At 40.4% G+C, this 13,996-nt stretch overlaps 1 protein-coding gene across 3 annotated transcripts in view; it reads right to left on the bottom strand.

Annotated features, from left to right (window-relative positions):
* NCAPG2 (non-SMC condensin II complex subunit G2) overlaps window positions 1-12,083 on the bottom strand; it is a 46,987-nt gene extending 34,904 nt beyond the window's left edge. The window contains exons 1-6 of one of the 3 annotated variants that reach the window (XM_064385682.1): window positions 11,930-12,083; window positions 11,154-11,248; window positions 7,830-8,021; window positions 6,708-6,822; window positions 6,077-6,234; window positions 5,216-5,350 (exon numbers count right to left, since the gene is read on the bottom strand). In XM_064385682.1, coding sequence (XP_064241752.1) covers window positions 5,216-5,350; window positions 6,077-6,234; window positions 6,708-6,822; window positions 7,830-8,021; window positions 11,154-11,228 — 675 coding nt within the window. In that variant the 5' untranslated portion in view covers window positions 11,229-11,248; window positions 11,930-12,083. Of the gene's footprint in view, window positions 1-5,215; window positions 5,351-6,076; window positions 6,235-6,707; window positions 6,823-7,829; window positions 8,022-11,153; window positions 11,249-11,592; window positions 11,697-11,929 lie in introns of those variants that run through there. The other 2 variants (XM_064385829.1, XM_064385763.1) reach the window with 2 other exon arrangements.
* Between the last annotated feature and the right edge of the window lie 1,913 nt (window positions 12,084-13,996).

Raw genomic sequence — 13,996 nt, forward strand, 5'->3', positions numbered from 1 at the left:
CTGTGACCAGCACCCTCACCGAGGGCAGAGCACCGAGCTCTGCCCAGCGCAGTGTCATCCCAGGATGACACTGCTGTGATGGTGAAGGCATAAACAAAACACCACAACTCTACCAGCACTGGATGCAGAAACATTTTTAAGAAAGTCACAGAGAACAGCTGGGCCACTGAGGAAATTAAATGTTCTGATCAGCAAGGACAATTCCTGTCCTCCTGCCACGTGAAAAGTAATGTTGTGAACCTTCTGGAGCTGCTTTCATTCATGAAAACAGAAACTGTTTTTCCCAAATTAGTTTTCTTCCATTTTAACAAGTCAGGAACAGTGATGACAAATTTGATGAGCAATAGCATTTTCTAACAAAAGGCAGTGAAAGGCTTTGGATGAAGGAAATAAGCCAATGCTCTTCCAGAATCAGCAAAATCTGTCCAAGGAATTGGAGCCTTATACAGTATCTGTACAGGCAGCTTCACTCTGACTTAGCTTACAGGTGAAGGTAAGACTTCAAAATGTCTGATCATACATAAGGGTGAGTCAACCAGTTGTAAGGGTCCTTATCTCTCAGCTTTCTAGCCAAAAATAAATTAGGTATATTAATAAAGGAAGTGCAGTAGTAAAGAGCACATTGAGAGAAGTGCTGAATAAACAGCAGAGGTTCAGAGGCACTTCCATTGAGAGCTGGACAAGAGTTGTGTTCACACCTAAGACCAAATAGAGAAAATAGAATGCCAGACACACTTGGAGTTGGAACCTCACAGAGTAGGGGAGTTTCTGTTTTCATTCATGAAAACAGAAACTGTTTTTCCCAAATTAGTTTTCTTCCATTTTAACAAGTCAGGAACAGTGATGACAAATTTGATGAGCAATAGCATTTTCTAACAAAAGGCAGTGAAAGGCTTTGGATGAAGGAAATAAGCCAATGCTCTTCCAGAATCAGCAAAATCTGTCCAAGGAATTGGAGCCTTATACAGTATCTGTACAGGCAGCTTCACTCTGACTTAGCTTACAGGTGAAGGTAAGACTTCAAAATGTCTGATCATACATAAGGGTGAGTCAACCAGTTGTAAGGGTCCTTATCTCTCAGCTTTCTAGCCAAAAATAAATTAGGTATATTAATAAAGGAAGTGCAGTAGTAAAGAGCACATTGAGAGAAGTGCTGAATAAACAGCAGAGGTTCAGAGGCACTTCCATTGAGAGCTGGACAAGAGTTGTGTTCACACCTAAGACCAAACAGAGAAAATAGAATGCCAGACACACTTGGAGTTGGAACCTCACAGAGTAGGGGAGGGAGATGGAAGCACATAGCCAGAAACTGCACTGTAGTGCAATTGATAGCTGAAATGCCTTTGGGTGAAGAAGTTAACTCAGAATCTCATAAAAATCAAGACCCAATGGCTAAATACAAGATTCTTGGCTCCAGGTCAGATGGCATCCTTCCTGCTGTCAGCAAGTGTTGTCTCTGTCTCCAGCTTTGGTGGCCTAATATAAACACAGAGGAGTCCCACTTGGCATGTCACACATCAACATCCCTGACAAAACAAAAGGTCAAGGGAGTTTTGACCTGCAGTTCTTTCCTCAAGGCAGCAAGGATGAGGACAAACTCAAACTCATCTCATCTTCTACAACCCCAGCAAGACAGGTTTTTTTGGCTTTTTATCATCTTTCAACTAATTATTTTTAGCCTTAGGTTTTAAAAGATTGAGCCTGCTCCTGAAAATGATAAAAGCCTCTAGCTTAATCTGTTGATTGTGATTAATGGATCTGAAATAATTACTGGTAACAACATTCTCATTACCGTGAGAGACAACCTGGTGATAGGTGAATGAGACTGTGAACTTGTCATTTTTGGGACTAATGCAGTATCAGGGTTGGGTGTCTGGTACTGCTGAGCTTGTGGACACAGAGCACATGACTTTGTTCTATACACACAGAGAAGGTGAGCAAGGAAAGAGCACAGGAGACCCACCTCTAAAACACAGTAACATGCTCTGCAGCTGTTGAGACTGCAAACCCCATCTGAACAAGAATGTTTCCATAAATCACAGAGAGATAAATTCAGAGGATCACTCCACTAATGCAGCCTGATGATAAACCTCTGAGAAATATTACTGTGTGTTGAACAGCACAGCCTGGGAAGGCAGAAACACTGAACTCCCTGATCTTGCAATGAGGTGTAACAAATGTGCAATTCTCTATTGGTTTAATATTGATTTAGAACAGATACACTGCATTCTGACCCTTCCCTTCCTTCATCTTGCATATGATGACCCATTCCAGACAGTTAATCTGTCTGAAAAATAATCTTACTAGGAGAAAACAGCTACCACCTTCAATCAGCACACAATATTGCTGCTTGAACATTAGACTGTGAAAAGGAAAAGAGGAATGCTAGTCCATGGCAACACAGGATCATTGCAACCTGGAGTTATAGCAGCTTAAGCTACTATGGTACTGAGCTCTGGGATATGTACTCTAAAAAAACTAGGATTACTTTTCTTAGGAACTGTAGAAAAAGTCTGCAGGGATTAAAGGGAGTATTAGGCCTGATATACAGAAGTTCACATTCAACTCAAAGCAATTCATACATCATGTTGATACTTGGTACTACTACAAGCATTTTAGAAGCAATACAGGATGCAAAAAAACATCCAGCAGAGGTACTGGGGGAGTGTTGGTTGGTTTTTTGTTGCTAGAAGAAATCTAAAATTTGTGAAATGAACCAGAAAGGGAAATTAGAGAACATACATAAGGTGTGTTACCACTACAACTGAACTACCACAGCATACAAATCCAAAACAAAAGGACTTGCAACTGAAGTACAATGGCCTCACCGCAACAGGAAAATGTTTTGAACACTCTGAATCTCCTGTCTGCAGAGCTAGGAAAATCCAAGTCAGTTACCATTCTGGGTAAGTACTTGAAGTTCATATGGTTAAGTTGGATTTCTGCTTACAAACTGCGACAAAATTTTGGATGTTTAAGTCCCTGAATTGTTAATTGTCTGAAGAGTGATTCGTGTGATCAGCTGTTTAGTTACTGTTTTATGGAGCTGAATTGTTCTGTTGACTCTTCTGACTAGGGTTAATATGGCACACCCTAAACACAGAGCAATTTTCCATGCCCAGATGGTTTTCCAGAAGGCAGAGATCTATGACAGTGTTTTACGTGCCAACCCCACATGGATGTCTGAGGCAACTTAGGCCATTTAATGTAGCATGGGTCATTCACTTAAGCAATCAAATCCTTCCCAGGACCTGCACTGCTTATGCTCCTGCACAGATGTCTAAATTTATTTCAGACACTTAATTTAACTGAACCCTGTCCTGGCATCTTTCCAGAATGGGTTATGGTTCTCCATTTATGTTGAGCTGTTATCTACCAGGATGTAAAGTGACTTGTGTGTTGGGCTGCCATGGCAAGGTTTTGGTGGTGGAGGCCTGCAGAGGTGGTTTGTGTGAGAAGCTGCCAGAAGCTTTCCTCGTGCCCACAGAGCCAATGCCAGCAGGCTCCAAGGCAGACCCACCCCAGCCAAGGCTGAGCCCCTTGGCTACAGCTGGGAGCTGCTGCTTCCATCAATGCTTCCAGTCAGAAAGCAAAAAATCCAGAACTGAGGATCTGAACCACTAATGATCAGACAAAGCAGAGAGTAAGGTTAAGCTCTCTATATCCACCTAGAAAGAGGTAGGCCTATGAAAATGCAAACTTGACAAAATGTCAAGAACCAGAAATCCTTGGGAGAGTAAAGAGAAAAATCTTGTGCAGGGAAGCAAAATGTGCAAAGCATGGCCAAATCAGCATTGATTTGGAGCAAAGTGGATGAGTTTTATTATGCCAGGAAAAATATTCATTACTGAGTCTGATTACCACTGCTTTCCCACCCCATATTTAAAAAAAACCCCACAACAAAACCACGACTTTTATACTTTTTCACTCAAAGATTCAAGGTGCAAACTTCCTTTAGAAAAGCTGTGTAGTAATTAACACGTTATACGAAAGTCTCACATGATGTGGAAGAAATAAAGAACTACAAGAATTTGCTTCTGAAACCTCGATAGCAGTCGTATTTTATATATAATTACCAATTATTTACTGTGCCTTTATGAAGATGAAATATTAAAGTAATACAGTGGATTCAAATATAACAAAAGAAAAAAAACCCATACACAATCAAATACAGTTAATGTATTTTAAGTACTGTGACAAAGAACACACACAAGTACACACTTTTTCCAGATGACAAAAAATGGCTTAAAATGAAATATACCAAGGACACAAAATTGATTGTAAACTCTGTCAATAAAGCCTTACCTGTCTTTCCTCTTTCCACCCACATTTTCTCTTCTTCCATTCTCACCTCTCATAATGCCTTGGTACATCATAATTTTAGTCAAAACTAAAACAGCTTAAAATATCATATATAAGTAACAAAAACCCCACCAACTTCGTGGCAGGTATCCAAATCCTGCTCTACCAAACATTTCACCTAATTCCTTCGCTACCTCCATTTTTAAAATGACATATCCTTACATTGCCTCAACCATGCAGCAATCTCAGGGCTCATTTTATGAAAGAAATTCACAGGAAAAGGAATATATCTATTTTACTCATGCAGGGAAGAGTTAGAACTTCAGAGACAAAGTCTGGTGGTCTGGTCACCCAACCAGAAAAAAGGCCTGGACACCACAATTCTGGTGCACAGGCACAATCTAAAACCAACAAAACAGCAACTGTTCACTGAGAGAAATCTGTGTAGTTAAATGAAGTAATTCTAATTTTTCTGTGAATTTGGGTTCTTTTAATGCTACTTTTAAAACAGAATATGGCAACACAATCTTGTAGATGAAGTAATTTAGAAGGAAAATTATTTTGCTACAGTTACTTGTGTTGAATAAAAGAAGAACTGCTATAAAAGAAAAGAATTACACCAGGGAATGTTTTTAAGTATCAAGGGAAATGTACTGGAAGCAAAGCACTTGATTCTTATTGCCTCAGGATAAAAGAACTGGACTGAAGATTTAGACATAAACTTTCACACTTTAGTCTGGAATAGAAACAAGTTTTCCAAATAAAACAGTATCAACCATTTATAACTTGGAGTCAGAGCTGATTTGTCTCATGTTGCTACCTACTGTACAATAAAAAAAGACAAACTGCAAAACTATTAAAAGCAACCAAAGCTCACTGGCACAAAACCACAGTAAGATAAAAGTTGGCTTACCTCTTCTTTCTTAATGTGTTTTACACTCATAAAACACTGAAGCAACAAGTCTTTGACTTCATTACTCTCATCTGAATCATAATCAAAACAAAGTAATGTCTGATGTAGATTCCATACACGAATTATATCTGCACCCTGACAGGAAAGAAGAAGCCCACATTAGAGTGGAGTAGCTTTGCTTTAATGCAAAAAACGTTGATTTAATGCAAAGCTGCATTGAGAGGATTTTAAATAAAGAACTTGAAATGCATTGTTACAGATTGTGAAATATGAATACTCATTTCATCACATTACTGGGAAAAAAATATATGTGACTGCAGAAATTCTGACTTCCAACAAATGAAGATATGCTTAAGTACAGAAGAAAAAGTTGCCATTCCATGCAAAGTATGTTAAAACCACATCATTGCACTTTTTAAACTTCGTACAATACATGCAGTTAACAGGGAAAAACAGGAGAAAGGCATAAGGATATGTCCATTGAGTTAGTGCAAAAGATGTGCATCACAATACTCAAGTAACTCACACCTTTTGAAAAATGAAAGAAAAATTATTTGTAGAAAGATAAAAAGCAAGAGAAGATGAAGCTTCCCACAAAAGCTGTTTCCATGCTTAGCTGAACACAGTACTTAAAAATCTGAGTTGACAGAAAGTTAATTGCAATAAAAACCTTGGTCATTGGACTGGACAAAAGGGTGAAAAGATGAAAAGGAATGCAAAAAAAAAATAATCCACTTTACTTGTGAAACTGATGCCAAAAGCCTTTAAAATTTGTTCTAGAGAAGGAAGTGTTTTATTGGAGGGATTATCTTTCTTGAAATATTCAATAATAACCTGAAAGTCAACATAGCCTCAGCCTACCGTAGCAGCTTTATTCAGGCTTTTCCTCAGCAGAATGACAAACAGAGTCTTCCCCAGCTGCTCCTTCCCCTCCAGTCCCTTCTCCCACCACATTTCACACACACGTTGGATGGCATCCTGTAGGATTTTTTCAGATGCAAGTAATGCAGGAAGAATACCTACAAGAGTAATGAAATAATTATTTACTGCAATGAACCAAGTCATTCCTGTAAAACAGCAGTCTGTTAGCACAGTAACTACACCTCACGGTGTCAGCTAGCTCCTGCCACATTTATACACTTTCATGGCTTATGCTCACTGCAGTATTTAGGCAACTCTAAGGTTTGGCCCAAATTTTTGGATCAGTAACAATGAAATATTGAGTTTCCCTTAAAAGTAATAAAAAACACAGGATAATCAAAGTTACCTTCCACTGGATGAACAGCTGGGAGAAAAAAAAACTATTTACATTCCAACTTCTAAATTGTGCAGCTGATTTTTAAGTAAACATTCCCCTAATTTTGTCTCATAAATATGAACTCAAACCAGTACCAACTTTTCTCCTGTGAATTCTGTTTCACAGGCCAGCTGGATTTCAGTCAGATCAAACAGCCTCTGTGAAATGCTGCATTCTGTACAGAGAAGCACTCACCGTTCAGTATAAAAGCGCATTCTGCAAGAGCTTTGTAGTTTACATTTTCATCCACTGCAGGTATGGAAGCAATAACGACAGCTGCCACTCCTTGGATCACTGCTACAGTTTGTTTCTGAAAGAAAGCAATGCTGAGGAAACACTTCTGCAGTTTGTTTTGGACTCAGAAAATAATTCAAACAAGAAATGAACCTTAGCAACAGAGAGCAAAGATGAATTGTTATTATGCTTCCATTCTGAAGCTGGCACCCAAAGCCTTTCAAATAAGAGGCAAAAGAATAAGTTTTTAAAGTACATATTTTCAAAAAGTTTGAAAAGGGTTTTCAGCTCCAGCTAGCAGATAACTTTCTGACTGCACCTGTGCATCCATTCCTGCACTAAAATCCTCATCTGCAACAAACCCACTCAAACACACATCCATTTCAGAGCTGAAAAGCCCCTAAGTAGCAGGGTCTTGTGTAACTCAGAGTTGTACATCTGGTGACTTTCACTCCAAGTGTGTGATTCTACAGGCTCTGAACAGATGACTGATTTTTCTGCAAGCCTCTAGGTTTCTCTAATGATTTCCCCACTGCATTTCTTTTCTTCCCCCCAAAATTAAATAATCTTTCCCCCCCAGTATTCTCAAGGCTACATAGACTACAGCACAGAAGGCAGTAAATAAGGGTCTGAGTCAGAAAAATTCTATATATTCTGAATTTGTAGAAGGGGCAGTCAAATCTAGATTTCCTGATGTTCATTAAATAAAATGACATTACAAATCAGGTAGTGAATTTCTTATACTATATGCCAGCTACTTAAACTTAACATCTGCAACATTAACATTTGTTTATTGAAATAAGACATAGAAAAATCCCATTCAACTCTACTGAGAAAACTAAGTCACATCTTTCATAATTAAAATTATCAGCAGAGCTAGTCTTTTACAGCATAGACCAATCATAATTTATGCTTGAGTTAAGCTGAACTTAAGTCATTTAAAAAAAACAGGCAGGAAGGTGATATTTGGAACTGGTCTTATTTGATAACCCTGTCACGTTTTCAGTTGTTACGGAAATATTCCATTTTATTTCCCCAAAAACACAAAACACTCATCATGTTTTCATTTTACAAGATTCTTACCATTTCTGGAACTATCTCAACTTCCATGTCATCATCACCTTTATCATCTCCAGTCCTGTGCCATGTTTCCACAGGGTTCTCCATCAAGCTCTCTGTCAATAGCTGTGCCAGTCTCTGCCATAGCACTTCTTTTTGCTTTCTTGGCAATTCTTGAAGTAGCTCATTCAAGTCAAAATGATCAAATGTATTTTTCTATAAATCATCAGAAGATACCACACAATCTCACATCAGCAAAGTGGCTTATACTTCATCATCACATTTTCTACGTTTAATCTGGGTTTTTACATTAATGATTAACTTCTATTCCTCTGCAGTTATAGAGGTAAAATACCTCCTAGAAGTTTTTGGTTTGTTTTTTTTTTTAATAGCATAAGAAAATTCTGCTAGTTAACTCTTTATCATGAAGCAAGAGTGCTGCTTTTAAGACAGAAGACTTCAGCCCTTGATAGCAATGAAGACAATTCCATATCCTTGGCTAAGAAGCTTAAAACTGCAGAGAATTTAAGTTCCTGATTATGTCTTGGCTCTCTTAAATATGGATTGATGAGGGTTGTTTAAAGAAAATCCTCAGGCAAGGACTGGAGCCGCAGCAGTAGAGCCAGAGGGACAGCACTACTTTGGGATATGGGCTGCACACATCAGAGCTCTGCACACTGCACTGTCTCAAAGGCCCACATCAAACCCAGCCCCTGAGCCCGCTGACCCCACACCTCCTGCTGAAGCCCTGCTGACAGGGAAGCCACCATCAGTCCCCAGCAGAGACTGCACCACCAGGCTGATCTGAACTGTTTCCTAGAAAGAACTTTGCTGGAAGAATTTACCTCAGGGATACAAGGAGTCTGTTAGCATTAAAGAAGGGCAGGCAAACTGCTAGGAAAGGGAATATGCAGAGAGAAGATAAGAAGGAAGACCAGGCACAACCAGGGGAAAGAACAGATAATTTCTGAGATGTAATTTGCAATATGGAAGTGAAGGTTTACTGAATCAAAAATACTTCAGAGGAAAGAGAGAGAACGCCCATAATCTTGAAATAAATCTATTTTTAGTTTGCAGATACACTGCAAGGCATCAAAAAGAGAAAGTCGAAGGTAAAAACTGAAAAGAATGAAAGAAGCAGCAGTAAGTATTAGAAAGTTCCCAGAAGGGTATGAGAAGAAAGATCCTGATACATATTTATAAGAGAATTTCTATTCTATTCTACAACTGAAAACAAATACAATAAACCAAAGGCCTCACAGGGAGTTCAGCAGCCCTGTGCTTCAAACAAACCCAAAAGACAGGATATTAAGATTGTACCCTTTTGAACAGACAGAACGAACTCATAAGATCAGAGTTTTTAGATTTTTCTTTGGGATGATATGAGACAGAATTATTCCAAAATCTATGAGGAGAAAGGATGACACTGAATGACAATCATATCTGTGATTCCTATTTTTCTGTCTAAGAAATTATGTATTTTCTTGAATTGGAATGGGATTTAGTGGAAAAAATTAATAGCACATGCTGAAGATCTCAATTAACAACACCACAATATGACTTTTTTAAAATATTACAATGGAAAAAATTAAAAGCCCATGAGAAACCTTGATGGAAAATTAGCAAAGCCCTGGAATTTTAGAAGACACAGATGAATCTAAACATTGAGAGAGCGGGAAAGAAAAATTCAAGGGGGAAGTGAAAGCGGAATTGGGGTGTGTGTAGAAAACAGACACTGAAAGAAGAAGCCATGCTAAAAACTGAACTTGGAAGAGAGTTTAAAAGGCAAATTCCAAGGCTAGAGAACCAGCTAAGTAGCAAATATAATACAAAAACTAAGGAAAGCAGTGAAGCTTTAATGATGATTAACTTAACCACAGCTCCTCCAGAAAAGCAATCAAGGATTTCAAGGGAGATCCAAAAAGGAGGATCCTCATACTAAGACTAGACATGGTCACACATCCTCCATCGCTGCAGGTTTCAAAAGGAAATTAATAAAATAACTGGAGTGTCTTGGACAGTCAAAAAGGCATGTGGATATTCATGTTCCCTTATGCTACAAGGGCATGAAGACAATTTCAGTGTACTCATTGTAGTTGGTGACAAAGTTTCCAGAGATATTGGCAACAGCTGAACACCGTTGCAAGAGAACTCCTGTGAACTGGTGATGAAAACTAAAAGGATGAAAAAACCCAACCATTTTTAATCCAAATAGCCCATGGCTCATTAAAATAAATTACTGAACACAAATGGCAGAATCAACACAACCAAATCAACTGAAAAAGGAAACACTGCAAGGGAATACTAAAGTGAATAGTTTTTTGCTCAATGTTTAGATTTAGGGGAAAATGGGAAGAAGACTTTAGGCAAAGGCAATCTGGCAATAAATGTATCATCCACAACTACATACAGGCACACAAATGAAAGAAATAGCAAATTTCTTGGGGAAAGATTCAAGGATGTTTGGGAGACCAACCTTGTATTATACAGACCAAAATTGTGGGATTAATATAGCTGCTACATTAAATCAGTTCATGCCTCTGTGCACATGGAGGTCAACTGATCCACTTTATCCTGCCACAGGCAGAACCAGGAAAATACCCATAAGAGCATAAGAAACAAACTTCATAATATCATTCATGGCAGCAAGCAAAAGATATTGTATATTGTAACACCAGAGAGACTGAAGCTGAGTGGAAAACACCTCAATGCAAATTATTATTTCTCATTCTTATGCAATATATACACAATGTGAGAATGAACTTTCAATAGTAGATTTCAGGAGATTTGTTTTGTTGCTCCTCCCTGTTCTCTCCACACTTCATTTAGAAAGAGCAATCTACCCCTTCTCTAAAGCATTCTGTGACAGAAAGAACAATTCAAGTAAAATTAACAATGGGCCAAAGAGCAAGTGGAAACCCAAACTATCAAATGAATGAACAAATACTAGAGAAACACAATTCTGCTATGCTTGTACATTAACTCTTATTCATTATATACCAATGAACTATTTCACTATTTGAAATTTAACAATGTAATATTTCAGCAACATGAAATTAATATTTGTTTAGAAGTACACAAATACTAATATTTTATTTCTAAAAAACAGTATGTGGAACAACCAAGTATCAAAAAATGAGATGGTTTACAAACATTCATATTTCAGATCCCACAACCTCTTCAGCCTACATTCCTTCAAGTGCCATTTGAACTCATTTTCTACAGCAATCATTCCCACACATCTGCAAGTACCAGACAAATAATTTCTGTCCCTTTGTCACTTGATTTCTGCACCTGTAACAGACTCATGACTCCAGAAGTGATCTCTGTATACACTGGCTCACTTACAGGATTCTGGGTGTAATGCAGGAAGTCTTCAATTGACTCTTTAGACACAACTTGCAAAAATGCTTCGCGTTTCATCCTGGAATTGGTCTTCCCTACTTTATAACCAAAACATAACATTAGAGGAGGTACTGTATATCAAAACAAGATCATTTTGGTCTGTTGTAATAATATATCAGTTATATATATAGCATTGATATCTATTTATATATGTTATATATTACAGTAGTTATATATGTACTACATAGTTAAAGCAGTTTTCCCCTCCAATATATTTTAATTATCTGAATCAATATTTAGATTTACAACATCGCTAGGCTAAAGGGCTTGCTTTCTTTTTTTGTTTGTTTTGGGTTTTTTTTAGTAAATAAGTCTTAAAGCAGAATAAAGTGTTAACGGATACTTGGATTTTTAAAAAGCACAATGCATTCTCAGCACACACCCACTATTTAAGCTGGCCATCATTCCCAACAACAGTATGTATTGGTATCAGAAGCACTGAGGGGTAGTAAAATGGTCTCTTGTCTCGACCATCAAGTGAAAATCACGGGAAATGGGCAAGGCCACCAAGAGCCTGATTTGCTCACGTAACCATTCCCTCCATCCCAGGTGTCCCCTGAGGTGCTTTTCCAGGTGGGAAGTGACTTACACAGCACTCAGTGTGCCTGAAGCCACACCTCAGAACGGGCTGGGGCCGCTCCCGGGCCCCGTCCGAGCCACCCGGGGGCTGGGCCAGGCGGCGGCGGAGCAGGCAGCGGGGAGCCGGGCGGGCCGCTTACCTCGGGCTCCCTCAGAGCGGCCGAACCCTCACGGACCCGCGGGACGCGCTTCCAGCGCCGCGGCGGAGCGGAACGAAACCGGCGGACACGCGCGAAGAAGAGCCCGCGGCGCACGGCAGCACCGCCGGAGGAGGTACCGGCCCCGGGAGCCAGGAGGGGACAGCGGTGCAGAGCCCGGGGACAGCGGTGCAGAGCCGGGGACAGCGGTGCAGAGCCCGGGGACAGCGGTGCAGAGCCCGGGGACAGCGGTGCAGAGCCGGGGACGCTGCGGGCCGGCCCCGCTCCGTGCCCCCCTCACCCGCCACTTTTCGAATCCGCGCGCGGCCGACGTTGAGCGCGCGCCGCGGAACTCCCGTCTCGTCTCGCGAGAGCTCGGCGGGCGCCCCCCCCCCTTCCCGCGCGCGGCGGCGCTGAGGGGTGGGGGACAGGCGGCTGTGGGAACCCACTCGGGATAAGGGATCGTGTTCAAAACTCAGGGAAGCACAGGGCTAGAAAAGGCTTCTGAGGTCATCGAGTCCAATCTGTGACCGAACATCACCCGGTCAATTAGACCATGGCACTGAGTGTCACGTCCAGTCTTTCCTAGTCACCTTCAGGGAGGGCGCCAGCATCACCTCCCTGCGCAGCCCATTCCAATCGCCCTTTCTCTAAAGAAATTCCTCCTAATGTTCCACCTGAACCCCGTGAGGCGCAGCTGCGGGCTCTGTCCTGTTGTCCTGTCTCTGGCTACTTGGGAGAAGAGCTGTGGAGCCGTGAGGTCGCTCCCGAGCCGAGCCCGCTCCCAGCCGCTGCTGCCGGCTTGGGGCCGCAGCCGCTGCCCCGCTCCATGGCCGAGCAGCGCCCGGCCCGCCCCGCGCTGCAGGGCTCCTTCCTCCGCTGCTTCCTAACACGGGCTGGCCGGAGACACGGCTGGTCCCGGGGAAACGCCCATGGGTTACCCACAGGCAGCTGCCGTGGTTCAAACCCACCTCGATTCCTTTCTGTTCCCTTTCTGTACCTGCCTCGCTTTCTTTGCCTACGGTGTCAGTGCTTCCAAATGGGGATAAGACATGCTCAGTTAAATTCATGTTCGTGCTTAAAAAATGGTATTCCTTCTTCCATGGCTCTCTGGTAACGTGGACATAACTGCTTGTACAAAACATCAGGCATTTGATTACACTGGTGGCTTTTTTCTCCAATAATGTTGTTGTTGCTATTGCTGACAGCTATGCTTTCACTCACAGTCCTGGTGAACAATGTGAGTACTTTGCACTCTTCATCCAAAGCAACCAAGAGTTAAACAGCCTATATGTCAGAATGTATAGGAGACTATGTAAGCCAGATGATACTTAGAGTTTGATAAATAAGGTATTTCTTTTATGTATCAGGAAATTATGTCTTCTGTTTCTTCTTTGCAGTATTTGGAAATAGTTAAGAGTCAGATTTTGAATTATATAATATTTTCCCCATTCCATTTGTTTGAGCTCTTCTGCAAACCAAAACCAGTCAAAATGTCTTGTTAAGGGCTCAGTTTGTATCTTTCCATTTGGCATTTTCAGTAGCATTTCTCAGTGTTGGCTGTTAGAAGAGAGAGGAGCATAACTGAAGTACTTTAGTTTCAGTCTGTAGAAGCAGTACAGCATGTGCTGCTTTACTGTGCAAACAAACAGAAAGCCAACTGTAATTTCTATAGAAGTTCTCACATCTGGTTAGACTTTTCAGGATTTTAATTTTAAAAAATATTATATAACTCAGATTTTATTTAGTATTAAATGTAAAAATTCACTCCTTTAAAAGTAGCATTTACATCTTCTGCTGTTTTAATTTTTAACATAGAATCTTCCTTAATGATCCTGCTTTTCACAGTTTTAGTTTACATTAAAAATTAAGATTTTTTTTTTGCATTTTCTGCCACATTTATTTGATATGAGAAGCTGGCTTGTGTCAGATCCTGTGGACCTGACTTTATATCCCAAGTTATGTGTTCAGCTAAATGCAAGGAGCCCGTGGAAGAGTTTGCTTGGAGTAAGTTGCATAAGCAATCAGCATACCTGTAGAATTGTAAAAACAAATAATAAAGTGTAACAC

The sequence above is a fragment of the Passer domesticus genome, chromosome 1, assembly GCF_036417665.1.
Source record: "Passer domesticus isolate bPasDom1 chromosome 1, bPasDom1.hap1, whole genome shotgun sequence".
Classification (NCBI taxonomy): domain Eukaryota; kingdom Metazoa; phylum Chordata; class Aves; order Passeriformes; family Passeridae; genus Passer; species Passer domesticus.